The sequence below is a fragment of the Camelus dromedarius genome, chromosome 5 (genome assembly GCF_036321535.1).
Source record: "Camelus dromedarius isolate mCamDro1 chromosome 5, mCamDro1.pat, whole genome shotgun sequence".
Taxonomy (NCBI): domain Eukaryota; kingdom Metazoa; phylum Chordata; class Mammalia; order Artiodactyla; family Camelidae; genus Camelus; species Camelus dromedarius.
Window position 1 is genome coordinate 4,160,674 of NC_087440.1, and position 13,980 is coordinate 4,174,653.

Genomic DNA, 13,980 nt, shown 5'->3' on the forward strand with positions numbered 1-13,980 from the left:
TCTCCAAGTAGCCCTCCTTCCTTCTAGTGGGGAGTAAGATTTATAAACTAAGATTTCTCAGCAAATAAGAGCTAAGAAACATAAATAAACAGACATGTCTGTATCTCTTTGTGTGTGTGTGTGTGAGACCATGAGTTCATACTGATACCTGAACTCCAGTTCAGCCCTACAGGTCTAGTCTTGCTCTTTCTGTCCCCATCAGTGAGAATCTGGTTCCCATTATCCTCAGCGTTCGTACTTGTTCGCTCAGTTCCATAAGCAGAGAAATCAGGTCCGAGCTGCTAACCCATACCTTATAACTAGAGATCAATATTTGTTTATAGTTCTTTTTGTCTGTATACTGACAGTGTATAAAGTATTACGTTCAAAAGTTATTTGGGTTAGTTTCCTTCCCTCTTTTAATACACTTATTTACTTGACATGCAGTTAGCTTCATTTGTTTGTGTTTGATTTCCATTTTAGATTTTTCTCCCACCTCATCCTTGCTGATTTTACTTTATGTGTATAAAACATGAGTATGGTCCTCAGAGTTAAAACGATAAACTATTATACCAAAAAGTGTCACCACCTGATCCTTCCTCTCATTGCTACCCATCCCTGTAGACAATCAATTACTTTGATCTACCCTTCCTGTGTTTTTTTATTAAAAAAAAAAGTACATGAGTATTTTCTTATTTTTTCTCACAAAAGGTAGCAAACTAAGTATATTCTTTTGAAATTTTTTTCTTTCATTTAATAGTATATTCTGTTTATCACTCCATGTTTGTAGTAATTTTCCTTATTATTCTTAACAGCTTCATAGTACTCCATTTGTAATGTCACAGTGAATTCAAACATTCTCCTATGTTTGGGCATTTAGGTTGTTCCCAGGATTTTACAGTTGCAGACAATGCTGCAGCTAATAGCCTCACACAGACATATATTTGTATTATTAGGTATCATCAGGGAAGAAGAAAAGTTTAACTTTTTAATTGAGCAGTAATAAGTTAGTGATTTTATAATAATACTTCAAACTATTTGTCTGCCAGCTCCTATCTTCCCACCTACTGTGATCTTACAAATGTATTTAAGGCTGTGGACGTGGAATAATTTATTGTACTTTGATTTCTGTCTGGGAAACCTTGAAATTCGAGAGCTGGAAGTGGCCTCGGAAGCGTTGTTAGTCTAGGTCCCGGTTCATTTTAAGCAACTGGCTATTCCTTTTACATGCTGATCAGTGCTTTTTACCACCGAGTACTCAGACCCAGCTGTTTCTAGTGCTTTTCTCTTTTAATTTAATTCGTGTTGGGTTCCTTCCTGTCCTGCTGTTAACTGGCTGCTCCCTGGGGTTATAGAATGGCAGTTGGATAAGACAGTTACACATAGGGTAGAAACAAGGGTTTGGGCGTCCATTTTCTCTGGTAGGTCTGAGCACATTAGTGAGTAGCATAAACGCAGGGGCGCATCTTGGATTCCTAGATAATGCTGCTGGCTCTCCAGCAAAAGACTCCCAGTCTTTTGTCCCAGCAAATGGGCATTGAGGTGGTGGTGGGGGACCTCCTCCTGCGTTGCCGGATAACCAGGCCAACACAGCTTCCCTTCAGAAGGGCCATGAAAGGATTATTGTATATGTTGAGATAATGATCCCCTCAACCTAGGGTTGCCTGGAGCCTCCAAGCAGGTCACTTCTGGCCCCGAGATGACACCGCAATTTATGCACATGCTCTATTCAGATGTTACCATTTTTCATGCATGTCCTGACATGGAAAAGGTTAGGAAAGTAGGCTAGAGCAATCTCAAATTAACCTCTAAGAGCCAAGGACAGTGCCTCTTAGAGAAGAATTGACTTATTTAGAGTAGAAGGTTAAACCTAAATCTGTAAAAATAAGCTGATCACCATATCTTAAATCTGGTGTGATTTGAGATCATTTCTGTTTACTTCTTTGCTAAAACAAAAGTTACAAATTGAAAGAAAAATTTTTTTTAATGACTTGGCCTGAAACCCTGCTATATGGATGTTGGAACACCCAAGGTATATTTTGATTTTTTAGATTGGTGCGCCATGATTTAATCTCTGTTCTGAATACCTCTCAGGTGTATTTCAGTATAGTTTTGACACCTAAGTTGCTTCTCTACTTACATGTTTTATCTGAGTAGTATCTCATTAAGTTGTCTAAGCCTCCTTGTGCATCTCTCAAAATGTGCTTCTGAAGTATTTATTTTACTTAAAATATATAAAATTTAATGATTCTGACATTAAGGTAATTATTATAGTTGTTACCAATTTTGAAATAAGCTTATTAAAATAGACTATTTTATCTCATTCATTTGATGTTTTAAATATAATTTAATTTAAGGTCAGATAAAAGAGGAGTTTCTGAGGGATTTTTGCTGACTTTGGCGTAGATATTTGGAATGTTTCTCTGAAAAGGAATCGTCAGCTGCAGGTCCTTTTAATGAGTGGAAACTCAGGGGAAAAGTTCTGAGAATTAGTAGTCATGGTATATGTGGACATATGTTAACTGCTTTGTATAGAATCGCAGTCACCAGAGTTAACCCCTGGCAGCCGTTTTACTCTCTTTAGTGTATGTTTAGGGAAGGGAACTGAGCGGCACTGGGTGCTTTCTGTTCGCTAGGCCTCTTGTCGTGTACTCGATACCGCTTGTCTCATGAGTCCCTTACCGTAGCCGTGCGAGGCAGAGGTGGTGTCTGTCCTCTGTTGACAGATGAGGAAGCAGGCTCTGGAACCACCTCCTTAAGGCCGTAGAGTAAGAGACTGGCGCAGCCAGCAGGTGAGCCTCAGACTGTTGGTTCTGGAGCCCGTGCTTGCTTCATTATGCCACATGATCTCTGACGTGTTCCTTTTGAGTCCGCAGAGTAACAGTTACATCCCTAGTAGGGTAACCAAGTCAGTTTGGTACATTTTTGTATTAAAGAAGGAAGGAGTTCTTTTGGCAGGGTTAGAGGCCAAGGGCAGGGATCAAGGCCTCGGTGTACTTCAACCAAAATGGCGTGGAGCATAGTTCTGGTCACCGTGCCCATCTCCTGCTTCCTCCTTCGGGGCTAGCTATGCACCATTTTTCTGAGAACCTTAAAAGTGTAAGTACTTCCTCAGAAATCCTGGGAGTCTGTTTAGGATGTGGGCTCTGAGCCGGCTACAGAGGCCTGGGATCAGACATTGCTGATAGGGTGTGATGGGGGTCAAGCCAGGCTGGCTGAGGACCACGTCAGGGCTCGTAGTAAAGAGAGAACTGGAAACAGAGATGGAGTAGGGTGTTCTCAACTCAGAATTATCTACAGTCAGTTTTTCAAATCTAACCTTCAATAAATGTGAGGCTTCCCGGAGTGCTTCTTAAAGAGCATAAACCAGAGAGGCAAAAGGAATGAAGGACAAGGCTCTGGAGCTTTAAATGAAGAGAAAAGGAATTCCTGCAAGTGCCAATGACACTTTTAAAAGAATCTTTATCAAGAATTTGGGAATAGTGTCTTTGAGATTTTTGAAGGTTGTTTTTACAATGTAGGGCAACATTAGGAGTGTGGTTTTGCTCAAGAAAGAATTGGGTTGTCATATGGTATTAAAATCTGGGTTTAAAATATTGGTGGGATAAAGAAAGAACCGTTTCAAAGGATGGTGGCAGCTTAGTGATGATGCGCTGCCATGCTTTACTCTCGTTACCTCTGTTGCAGAGAGGATAGTCTAGTCTTCAGTTTTGATTCCTGTGGGGTAGAACCTCTTGAAGGCTCTCATCCTCACTTCTACTAAACAGCAGCGTCAGTCATTCCAGCGAGTTGTTCGGCAGAGGTGAACGGCGGAAGCTCTATCGCTGATGCTCCTCCTTCTCCAGGTGTCCTGTTATCTCTTGCTGCGTAACAAACTGTCCTACATCTTAGTGACTTACAGCAACCATTTTATTTTGCTTATGATCTTAGGATGGGTCAGGAGTTCAGGAGGAACTTGGCTGGTGTGGTATCGGCCGGAGAACCTGAGGCTGGAGCATCCACTTCCAGGATGGCTTCTCAAGTCACATGTCTTGTGCCCCTGTGTCCTGGTCTCCATTTCTGCCCCTCTCCCTTTCCCACCTACCCCTCCCCTCCCCAGCCTCTGTGGTATCATATTTTGCAAGGTCTCTCTGTGTCATTTGGTTTCTCATAGGATGTTGGTTTCAGGGTGATTAGGCATCTCACATGGTGGCTGGCTTTCCCAAGAGCAAGCATTGCAAGCAGTAGAAAGAGGAAGCCATCATTTTCTGAAAACCTAGACCTGCAAACTGACACGCAGTCCCTTCAGCCATACTCAGTTGGTCAGGGCACTGACAGAGCCTGCCCAGGTTGCTTGGAAGAGAACGCAGATGAGCCTCTGATGGGAGGCGTGTCAAGGACTTTGAGATCATCTTTAATCTGTAGTAGGGCCTTTAAACAGAGAGGGGAGAATGGCTATGAGAAATCCTGAACTGTGACTTTACCAGAAAACAATTTACTCATCTAATGATTCAGAAGAGATTAACATTGGTCACCTTGAATAAGAATGGGACCGAGGCAAGAGAAAACTGCCAGAGGAGGAAGGTGGAGAAGATTGCCTTTCCTACAAGATAAGCTTTATTTCACCACTGCCTTCCTGCCTTGGCCCCGGACGCTGGGCTCTGTGATCTTTGTGAGTCCCAGCCGGCTGCTTCTGACCTCTGTGGGTGTGGGGCTCATGCTCAGTCTCCCAGCCCTGCCTTGGCTCCCTTCCTGGGCCCTGGGCACCTCCTGTTGCTCTGTATGGGAGCTCTTCTGTTCCCTGATCCAGGGAACCCAGCACCCACTCCCAGAACGAGCAGCCTTGGGTTTGGGTGATTGAGCGACAGGCAGTGGTTCTGGCTGCCCTCAGGCTGCTGTGGCACCTCTGGCATTGCTCAGTGTAGCTGGCTTCCCTGGACTACGTTATGGCCGAGTCCCTGCTCTCTCTATGTGACGTTACCACTCTTTCCCCCTGTGATTTCAGAAGATTCAAGTTGAAGACAGCAGAGACTTCAGGACTTTCAGCATAGAATAGGCTTGTGAACATACAATTCAAAGAGCATCCATGGTATAAAGATTATATACCTTTTTCCAAACATTTAAAAATATGTCAGTTGGAGGGTAAGCTGGGTTACTCCTGGAATATGTTTCTACTTACATATGTACTGGAATATTTATAGAATTTTTATGCTAATTCTGCCCTGTCCTCCAGTTTCAAGAGGAATAACCGTTTTACTACTGATGCTTTTATGGAGAGAGAGAAAGAGAAAGAATTTTGAATAACTGCTGCAAACATTTTTTCATTGATCATGTTTTTACAAACCTGTAGAGCTGTAATCTTGGATTTTGGTGGATCTTACCACATATTTAATAATTTAGAATAAGTTTATTTCATTAGGACAACATTTTAATACCAGTATCTTTAAATTTAAGACATTTAAAACAACTTTTTACTATAGAAGAAGTAATGCTTTTTGAAAAAATTCAAACAGTATAGTTGAAAGTAGGTCCGTGTGGCTCTAATCCCCCGTCCCATTCTTTTTTACGTGACTGTTAGCAGTTACTATACACCCTCCTAGACTTTAAACATTTTATATACAGGTATATAATATATACACAGAAGCACATAGTGTGGAATCTTTTTAAAGCAAAATGACAACTTTCTGGACTTACTGCTTTGCTGCAGTCTATACCTTCAGACACCAAGTTTGAGTCCCAGTTCCGTCACTTACTAATTTATTAGCAAGGCATATAACCCCTGTGCCTCAGCTTCCTTACCTATAAAACAGACCAAATAATAGTACGCACTTCCTTGGGTTGTAGAGAGTTAAATGAAGTAATAGTTATAACGGTGTGTAGTGGCGGTTGGCACATAGTATGTAAGAGATAAATACTAACCTTTAAAAAAAACTCATGTTACGGATGTTTTCTTAAGAGTTGCTGATCTTTTCGAGTGTTGCACTTTAAAACATCCTCTGAGTTGCGGGTGGGGTAGTGTTCTGAGCTTTACTGCTGTGACAGCATGTCTGTACTGGTTTTGTACAGCGATTCCACACGCTTCCCACCCTCGTTGTTGCAGTGAGTTGCTGTTACTGATGGGCAATGAGATGGGGATGTGTTTGCCTTTAGATTATACTGCATTAGCAATTAATCTTTTTGCTAAGCCTTTAAAGAAAATTAGGAGGAGAGTGGAGTTGGAGGAATTATATCTGTAGGGGAATGATGTGATTATTTAATCTACTTTTTGCTTTATCTTCTTTGAATAATTATATAATTAGAGGGGACCTGCTAATTACTTAGTCCTCATTTTATGGTGAAGAAATTGACCCAGAATAGTAGTGAAGTTCTCTATTGTATCGCTAGTAATGGTGGGCCCAGGACTGGCATCCTGGTCATCAGATCCTCCCTTTCTACATCTTTAAGAAGCTCAGGAGCCTCTCTACCAGTTGAAGCAGCTGTTGAATAATGGATGCATTATAAGTGGCTTGCCTGTCAGTGCTGTGTGCTTGAACTGTTTTTGTGTAGAGACAGTGATTAAGTTGTGTCATAAGCACTAGTGCATGATGTTTTATAAGAAAAAAATTTAGAATTTCAGGAGAATTGTTGATGGGCTTTGACTATCACATGTATTCTGTATTATTTGGTTCTGTGTAGTGAATACTAAGGATATTGAAGACCAGTGGTTATGTGGGGGGAACGTCACACTCAGTGAGGGTGCCACTTCGTCTTGTGAACACCACTCGAAAACGTTCGTGCGTAAATAGGCCCCTTTAAGCACGGAGCTCCCTGGTTTTCTGCCCTTCTCTATCTCTTGATGAAGGAGCAGACTGCTGTTCTCTGGAATGTAGATCACTTGGTTGCCTTCCCTCTGCCTCTGTGCCCTGTCAGTTCTCACCCCCAGGTTTCCGGGAGAGTTAAAGCTTTGGGCGGGGGCGGGGGGCTTTAGGAAAAGGACATGAGTGTGAGCGTGTTTTGGAGGCTGGGCTCCTGCACCTCTCTCCCCGCTTCTCCTTTGTGGGGAATGGCCCTAGCTCAGGAGAGGATCAGACTCTCCACTCCCTCCCAAGGGGCGCTGCCGCCCACTTGCAGGGCTTGTGACCAGGAGGGGAGGAGAGCAGGGCTGGGGAGGCTCCTGAGGCTGAGGCTGCAGCAGGAGGAGGGGAGAGGAGGGAGCTCGACAGTACCGGCCTCCCAGGCTGCGAGGCCCGGGGGCTGAGAAGGGAGACCCCAGCTGGGGTTGGAAGAATCTAAGCATATGGGAGAGATGGCTGGAGGAGAGTAACTTTGAGGACATTATATAATCTGAGCAAAAGAAGACAAGACTGTTTATGAGATCCAGAACCCTGCTATGGCCACATGTAACTTGGGAGAAATACACTGCCTGGCTTCCTGGCCTTGATGTCACCTTGAAGTGTAATTAGGCATAATAAAAAGAGCCTTTATATAAGTTTTCAGACTTACCTTTTTGAACTTCTACAAGGTTCCATCCTTATTATCCTCTTTCTCTCATGTACCAGCATTTAAGATTAAGACAATAAAAAGCTTCAGTTTAATATTTTTATGTTTTGCTGAATAGATAGTATATTTATAACTTAAAAACATTTTATTGCCTATGGTTTTATTATATGCACACACATGCACACACAATATAATATATCAGTTATATTATGATTCTTGTAGTGTTTTATAGAAGAGCCTGGAAAATTCTAAGGCAGTTTCCATAGGAAATGTGTTCATTCTACAGATAAATTTGAAACTTGTCTGCTATAAGTTGAGACTACCTTTCATAATAAGATATTTCCTCTGGCTCCAAGTCTGGCAACACAGCCTCCCTGACCACCTCTGGGCTCCGGTCTGAGGACAAGGCTGATTATTACTGCGCCTCATATAGAAGCGGTGGCCCTTTTGCGCAGTGGTCCAAGTTCATGGGGAGGTGAGACCAAAACCTGCCCTGAGCTCACTCAGCTCTTCTCTCCAAAGTCAGGCTTTCATATTTTTCTTATTAGTTTGTTCTGAAGTAATTAGAAAATTAAATAAAAATTTAAAGATTTCATGAAGGAAAAAAAAAAGGTATTTCCTGCTAAGGTAATTAAAATAAATGATTTTAAGATTATTTGTAGTATTCTTTTATTCATGCTATGCTCTGTTCTATTCTTAGTTTTTTGAGATTTTAAAGTAAAAAAATAAATTTAAAAATTGAGGGTTGTAAAGCCAGTATTTTTTGTTCTATTCTTAGCTACAACTCTGGATAAGGTGTGTATATACAGAGTGAATATTCTCCAAAGCAGTGTAATAAATGGCTTCAGAATGCCCCATAATACCCATTGCTTATAGCTTCCTGGCCTTCAAATGTTTCTGGTGGGAAAGTATTAAGCTCTCAGAGAGTACTGTCATTTAAATAGCCAAAATCAGCTGTCCTAACACACATCGTCTTAATTTTCTTACTGTAAATATTTATGATAGAAGAAAATGGGTTTCTTAACTCAGAAAGTGAGGTCTTTTTTGAGATTTGGTAAAAGGCGCACTTATTTCCAATGTTTTAGAAAGTCAGTACTATTTTATTTCCTTTTATTCTTTTTCCTCATCCGTGTCTTAAGTGCCTATTTATTTATTTGAAATGCAATTCACATAGTATAAAATTAACCATTTTAAGGTGAACGGTTTGATTCAATGCATTTAATACATCTACACCTACCACCTCTATCTTGTTCCCAGATATTTTCATCACCCCAAAATAAATCCCATACCTAGTAAGCAGTTACTCCCCATTCCTTCCTCCCCTCAGCCTTAGGGTACCTTTTTTAAAATTTGAAATTGAGAAATTAAAAAATTAATACAACTTTGTGTTATAATTGATATAAGACTAGGTTTAGTCTGTTCTAATGGTTGTAAAATCAGATCACAAAACTGTGTATGCTTTATGTATATTTACAACCATAAGGGGGAGAAAGGAATACTTGGTAGGAAACACCAAAGTAACAGTGATTTTGCTCTAGATTTTCTTTTCTTCATTTAAAGGAGGGGGAAAAAATCTTCCTATAATTACACAACAAAACAAAAATAAAAACAGATATTTAAAAGCTTGGGCCTAAACTTACTATTATTATAACATAATTATTTCAGGATAATATTAAACTTCTTTTGGATTGAGTACAATTTTTTTTTTTAGTATTTTTTGAAAGAAAAATATTTGCTGGAGGAACAGAACTACATAATATTTGTAGTTTTTCAACCCTCCAGATTATCTCAGATCATGAATTGTTGTTTCAAGTAAGCTGCGTTCTAATTTATTTTTCATTTAAAAATGAATTTCATGGGACTTTGTTTTCAAACTATAAAAACATCATATTCTTGTTGATAGAAATAAAATACCACAGGGGTGTACAAATAAAAAGCTACCAGTCTCCCTTCACAATAGTCTTCTTTTGTATCTGCTTAAAATAATTGTAGCAGTTTGGCAGTCTGGTTAGCCTTTGTCATGTGGCTTACACACACATACAATAAAATCGGACCTAATTGAGTGAAAATCTCAAAATGCCTTTAGGGTGGCCCCATCTCTCTCTCTCTCTTTTTTTTTTAATTGAGTTACTGGAGATTGAACCCAGGACCTCAGGTATGCTTGGCATGCACTGTACCACTGAGCAGTCCTCCCCACCTCCCAACCCTGACTCTGGGGTGGGGGGGGGGCCTCCACTCCCCCTTGCTATCAGTTAATGTAAATGTGTGAATGCACCTGGGAAAGGCAAGGCCCCAGGCTAACTGCAGGGGGAATCTTACCACTGAAAGCTTTCTTACTGAAAAATAGTTAGTGCCCTGTTGTGGCCAGACGGGCAGTGCATCACTGCACTCTCCTAGTCTTCCTTGCCCTCTCCTCCCTCTTAGCATAGAATGAATGTATGTCAAAAATTTATTCGTCTCCTTAATGAGGGAACCAGCAGGATGGTAAAGCTGATTCCAAGAGCATTTGAGAAATTAAGTGTATGCAGGCACTGAAGAACGAATGTTGAAATAAATTGCTAGACTAAATAAATTGCTAGACTAGATACAAAATTGGTTAACGTCCTGCAGGTAGTAAAACCATAACCTTTGGAGTCTGCTGGACAGAAATTATCTCTACCAAATAAAATATATAAGTTTACCTGTAATGTTATGGAATTTGGGTCCTAATCAGTAGTAAACAGCAGACCAAACAATGGTATTTTAACTAAATAATCTTTGGGATGTTTATTGTACAGTGTGTTTCATCACACACTGAAAGTGCTTGCAGTTCTTGATTCACTTTATTTCCAGGTTTGGCTAATTTTTCTTAACAATGAGATGTATGAATTAGCAAGACCAATATAGTGTAGATCAGATCTTGGAAGAGCTTGGTATCTTAAACTAAGAAATTTAAACCTCCATTCAACAACTGTTTATTGAGCACATACTGTGTGCCCGGCGGTGGATTTGTCATAGTCCCGAGTGTGTAATTGTGCTTTGGTGCCCCTCCCGTGCCCGTAGGAGGCCCACTGGTGGTTCTCAAGTGTTAGTATTGGACTAACAACCTGGGAAGTTGTTTTTCTCAAAATAGACATGTCCTTTGTCCTTCTGTCCCAACCTCAATGTAGATGTCCCTGCTTGAGTAGAGCATGTGTGTTTAGAAAAAGCTTTACAGGTGATTTTTATATCCCTTTCCTTTAAAAAAATGTTGTGTTTATTGGGCTTTCGTTAAAAGGAATCGAATGAGTAAACAGCAAGCGAAATTGCAATCAATATTTTTAAAAGTTTCCATACCCCTTCTTGGCTGCCCCATCTCTATAATAAAACTAAAATAATGTCCTGATTATACCCTCAGCAAGAACTACATGCCGTTGTCGTATTAGAATTACATTTAATCCAACTCAGACATTAATTTGGGAAGAACTGGGCTTAGTCTTCTAATTGTATCCTTAAGTTATGCCTCTCGCTGAAGAAACTTAAAGAGTTGTCATTTATTTGTGGACGTATATGATCTGCATGGCAAAGACGTGATTGAAAAATTAGACTTTAAAATGTTTTTAATGAGGAAAAAAGACTGTCATTAACTTATTGGAGACTGTGGTAAAAGGGAATAAGTAATAGAGGAGAAAAGTGTATATGTGTTTAACTTGTGGTGAAACTATTTAAGTCAACAATTAAAATGAGCAGCTGTTGTGGACATGAGCTTAAATTCTCTTTGGTTTAACTTTAATTCGGCAGCCACTTTGTGTAAATGCACTCACACAGCAGGGATTTGTGATTTCACCACGCCTCAGCAGCCGTGGAATTTATAACTTAATCACAGGATGTGATATTACAGATTAGGGGAGAAACTGGGAAATAACATGATACAATTGGTATATTGTGTATTTTTCTTTTTATTAGTGTGCCGGTCCAACAAAAGCCCCTGGGTCTGTCTGACTTGTTCAAGTGTCCACTGTGGAAGGTGGGTGACATACTTATTCTTGCTTTGCTACCCAGCTTGCTTTTTTCAATTTACCTTAAGCTTTGTGTCAAAGTTTTATTGATTTGGGTTTATTTAGCACCACTGCTTAATCATAGTGTGTACGTAATTCTCTGTAGGGCTTCCCTCTCCTAACAGAATCCCTGTTCGGTGATGGAACTGAGGAAAATCTGGAGAACCCTTTTTTGTTGGTACTCAGAAGAATTAATTTGATGAATAAGACAACCTACTAGTAATATGTGACAGTCTGCTAGTAATAAAAGATGAAATAAGGAACTCTGATGTCTTATGGTTGTTTTAAATCCCTTTTATTAGGGTAAATTTAAGCACACTCAGAAGTAGAGAGTATAATTAATTGAACCCTGTATTTTTACCGCCCAGCTTCAACACTTATCAACAGGTGGCCAATTTTGTTTCACCTATTACCTGTGCCAGCCTTACCTTTACTGACTTTTGAATCAGATCCCAGATAACACATTATTTTTCTAAAAATAAAACAAAACACTAGAATATTTACAGATCGTTCTCCCTTGAGAACGATCTCCCTGTTGGGGTTATTAATGCTGTCTCAAATGTACCACATGTTTCATTCCATTAAGACTTAACACCCCCAACCCCAGTTCCAGCCTGAGCATTTCCTCCTAGGTCTTTGCTCCAAAATGATGTTACTTAAATATTAAGTACGTTAGTAACTCTTCTAACACAAACTCAAATAAACATCCACCTTTGTGTGCCTTGTAGTAGCGCATTTATTTCAGTCTCTCTTTTAGCTTGGAAAACCCACTTTGAATTTACTTTAGAAGTTAATAGCCCGGCAGCAGGGAGATGGGAAATCATACCAAGTGGCACAGGCTGAAATCTGTACTGCATTTATTTGGACTGTTTCCCCACTGTTATTTATAAACCTTCATTGCATGAAGAGAGCATCTTATTTTCAGTCCTGGAATTGAGTATTTTTTTTCATGTACACTTAAGAGTACCTTTGGAGAATGTTAACTGTGTATCTTAATTGTGGTTGTTGTGGTTTTGAAATCTCTAGGATTTGGGGAACCTGAGAATACTTTGTACAGATAACATTTTTTTAAAAAAAGAAGAAAAGTAGAAGCACTTAAATACTGCACTTTGAAGAGACAGATTCCTCTCCTAGATTTTGAGAGGTGAGAGTTATAATGTAATAAAATTTATGTAATTCTATTCTCCAGTTGTCTCATAGTGCTCTACAGCCTAAATCTTGAAGGTCATATGTCAACAAAAAGACCTGACAAACTCTAAAAAATTGGAGAGATTAATGTCCTTAACAGCAGACAACAAGCAGTTCTCTAAGCAGGTTTGGAGAAATAATCAAGCTGTGAAAATTCTACCTAATAAAACTGAAAAAGAAGAAAAAGAAATTGAAAACTTTCTAGACTCTGTAGGCAGTATGCTTCCAATTGTAAGCAATCATAAATTTAGAAATTTGACATAGGTTCAGAGATACATGATTAAGTAGATTACACAGATGAGAAGAGCCTGCATTTAGACCTTCATTTTACATAGCTGATTGGCTAATGTTCTTTTATCATGTAATCCTGGGTATTGACTGCCAAGGATTCTGGGGTTTTTTTTTAGTGATTTAGCCCATTTGTCTATAGGGAAGTCTTAAATTTATTTTTTCCACTAGGAAACATAGTTTATCCATAGCATATTTGAGTTATATATCCTATTAGTCTTCATGACACCATCCCATTTAAGCTATTTTTCCAATTTTTGCTGTTGTTAAAAAATCTGTGATGTGTATATTGACACTTTTCCTTTTTAGACCAAATTGTCTAGTTAAAATCTAAAACTGGATGAGAGAAATGTTTATTTTTAAGTTGGCCAGTTTATACATGTCGGTTAACTTCCAACTGATGTTTTGAGTATTAGCCAAAACATTGTTAATCTTAATGTCAGCAGTGAAGTAGCCCTGCTGTGTCACTGATGTTGACATGTGAGCATTTAGTACATTTGGAGACTACAGTATGTGTGTAAATGAACTATATGTAATGTAACCAGTTTCCAAAGATTTGAATGTGGTAATGCCTTTATTATCATTCCCTATTGCCTTTTCTTGGATTCTGAAGGTACTCCTCATTATAAATATTTCTTTGTTTTTCATGGCACAGTGTAAATACATATAAGCCTAGGAAATGAAGCTGTAAATACATACAAGCATAGGAAATTAAGCTGATTAGGTATTGAACCTATAGGCTCCCCTGGAGTTTATCTTTTAATTAAATATGGGGTGTTTCCTGACCTGTGCAATGTGTTATCTCAAAGTATGGACTTAATATGATGGCTTTCCAAGCAATTACGTTGTTTGGATTCTGTATAAATAAGTAGCTAAGCAGGAGGCGGGGTATATAGCTCAGTGGTAGAGCGTGTGCCTAGCAAGCATGAGGTCCTGGGTTCAATCTCCAGTACCTCCATTAACAAAAAAACCCCAAAAAACCTAATTACCTCCCCCTCTACCACCACAAAAAAAAAAAGTATTTAAGCATATAACGGAAAATACGAATAAA

The 13,980-nt window shown here is 39.4% G+C and overlaps 1 protein-coding gene across 4 annotated transcripts in view; it reads left to right on the top strand.

Moving 5' to 3' along the window:
- The window catches only part of LOC135321264 (ubiquitin carboxyl-terminal hydrolase 3-like), a 289,286-nt gene that overhangs the window by 115,166 nt on the left and 160,140 nt on the right, over positions 1-13,980 (top strand). For all 4 annotated transcript variants that reach the window (XM_064485505.1, XM_064485504.1, XM_064485503.1 and 1 more), the window contains one exon: positions 11,362-11,422. In XM_064485505.1, coding sequence (XP_064341575.1) covers positions 11,362-11,422 — 61 coding nt within the window. The remainder of the gene's footprint in view (positions 1-11,361; positions 11,423-13,980) is intronic.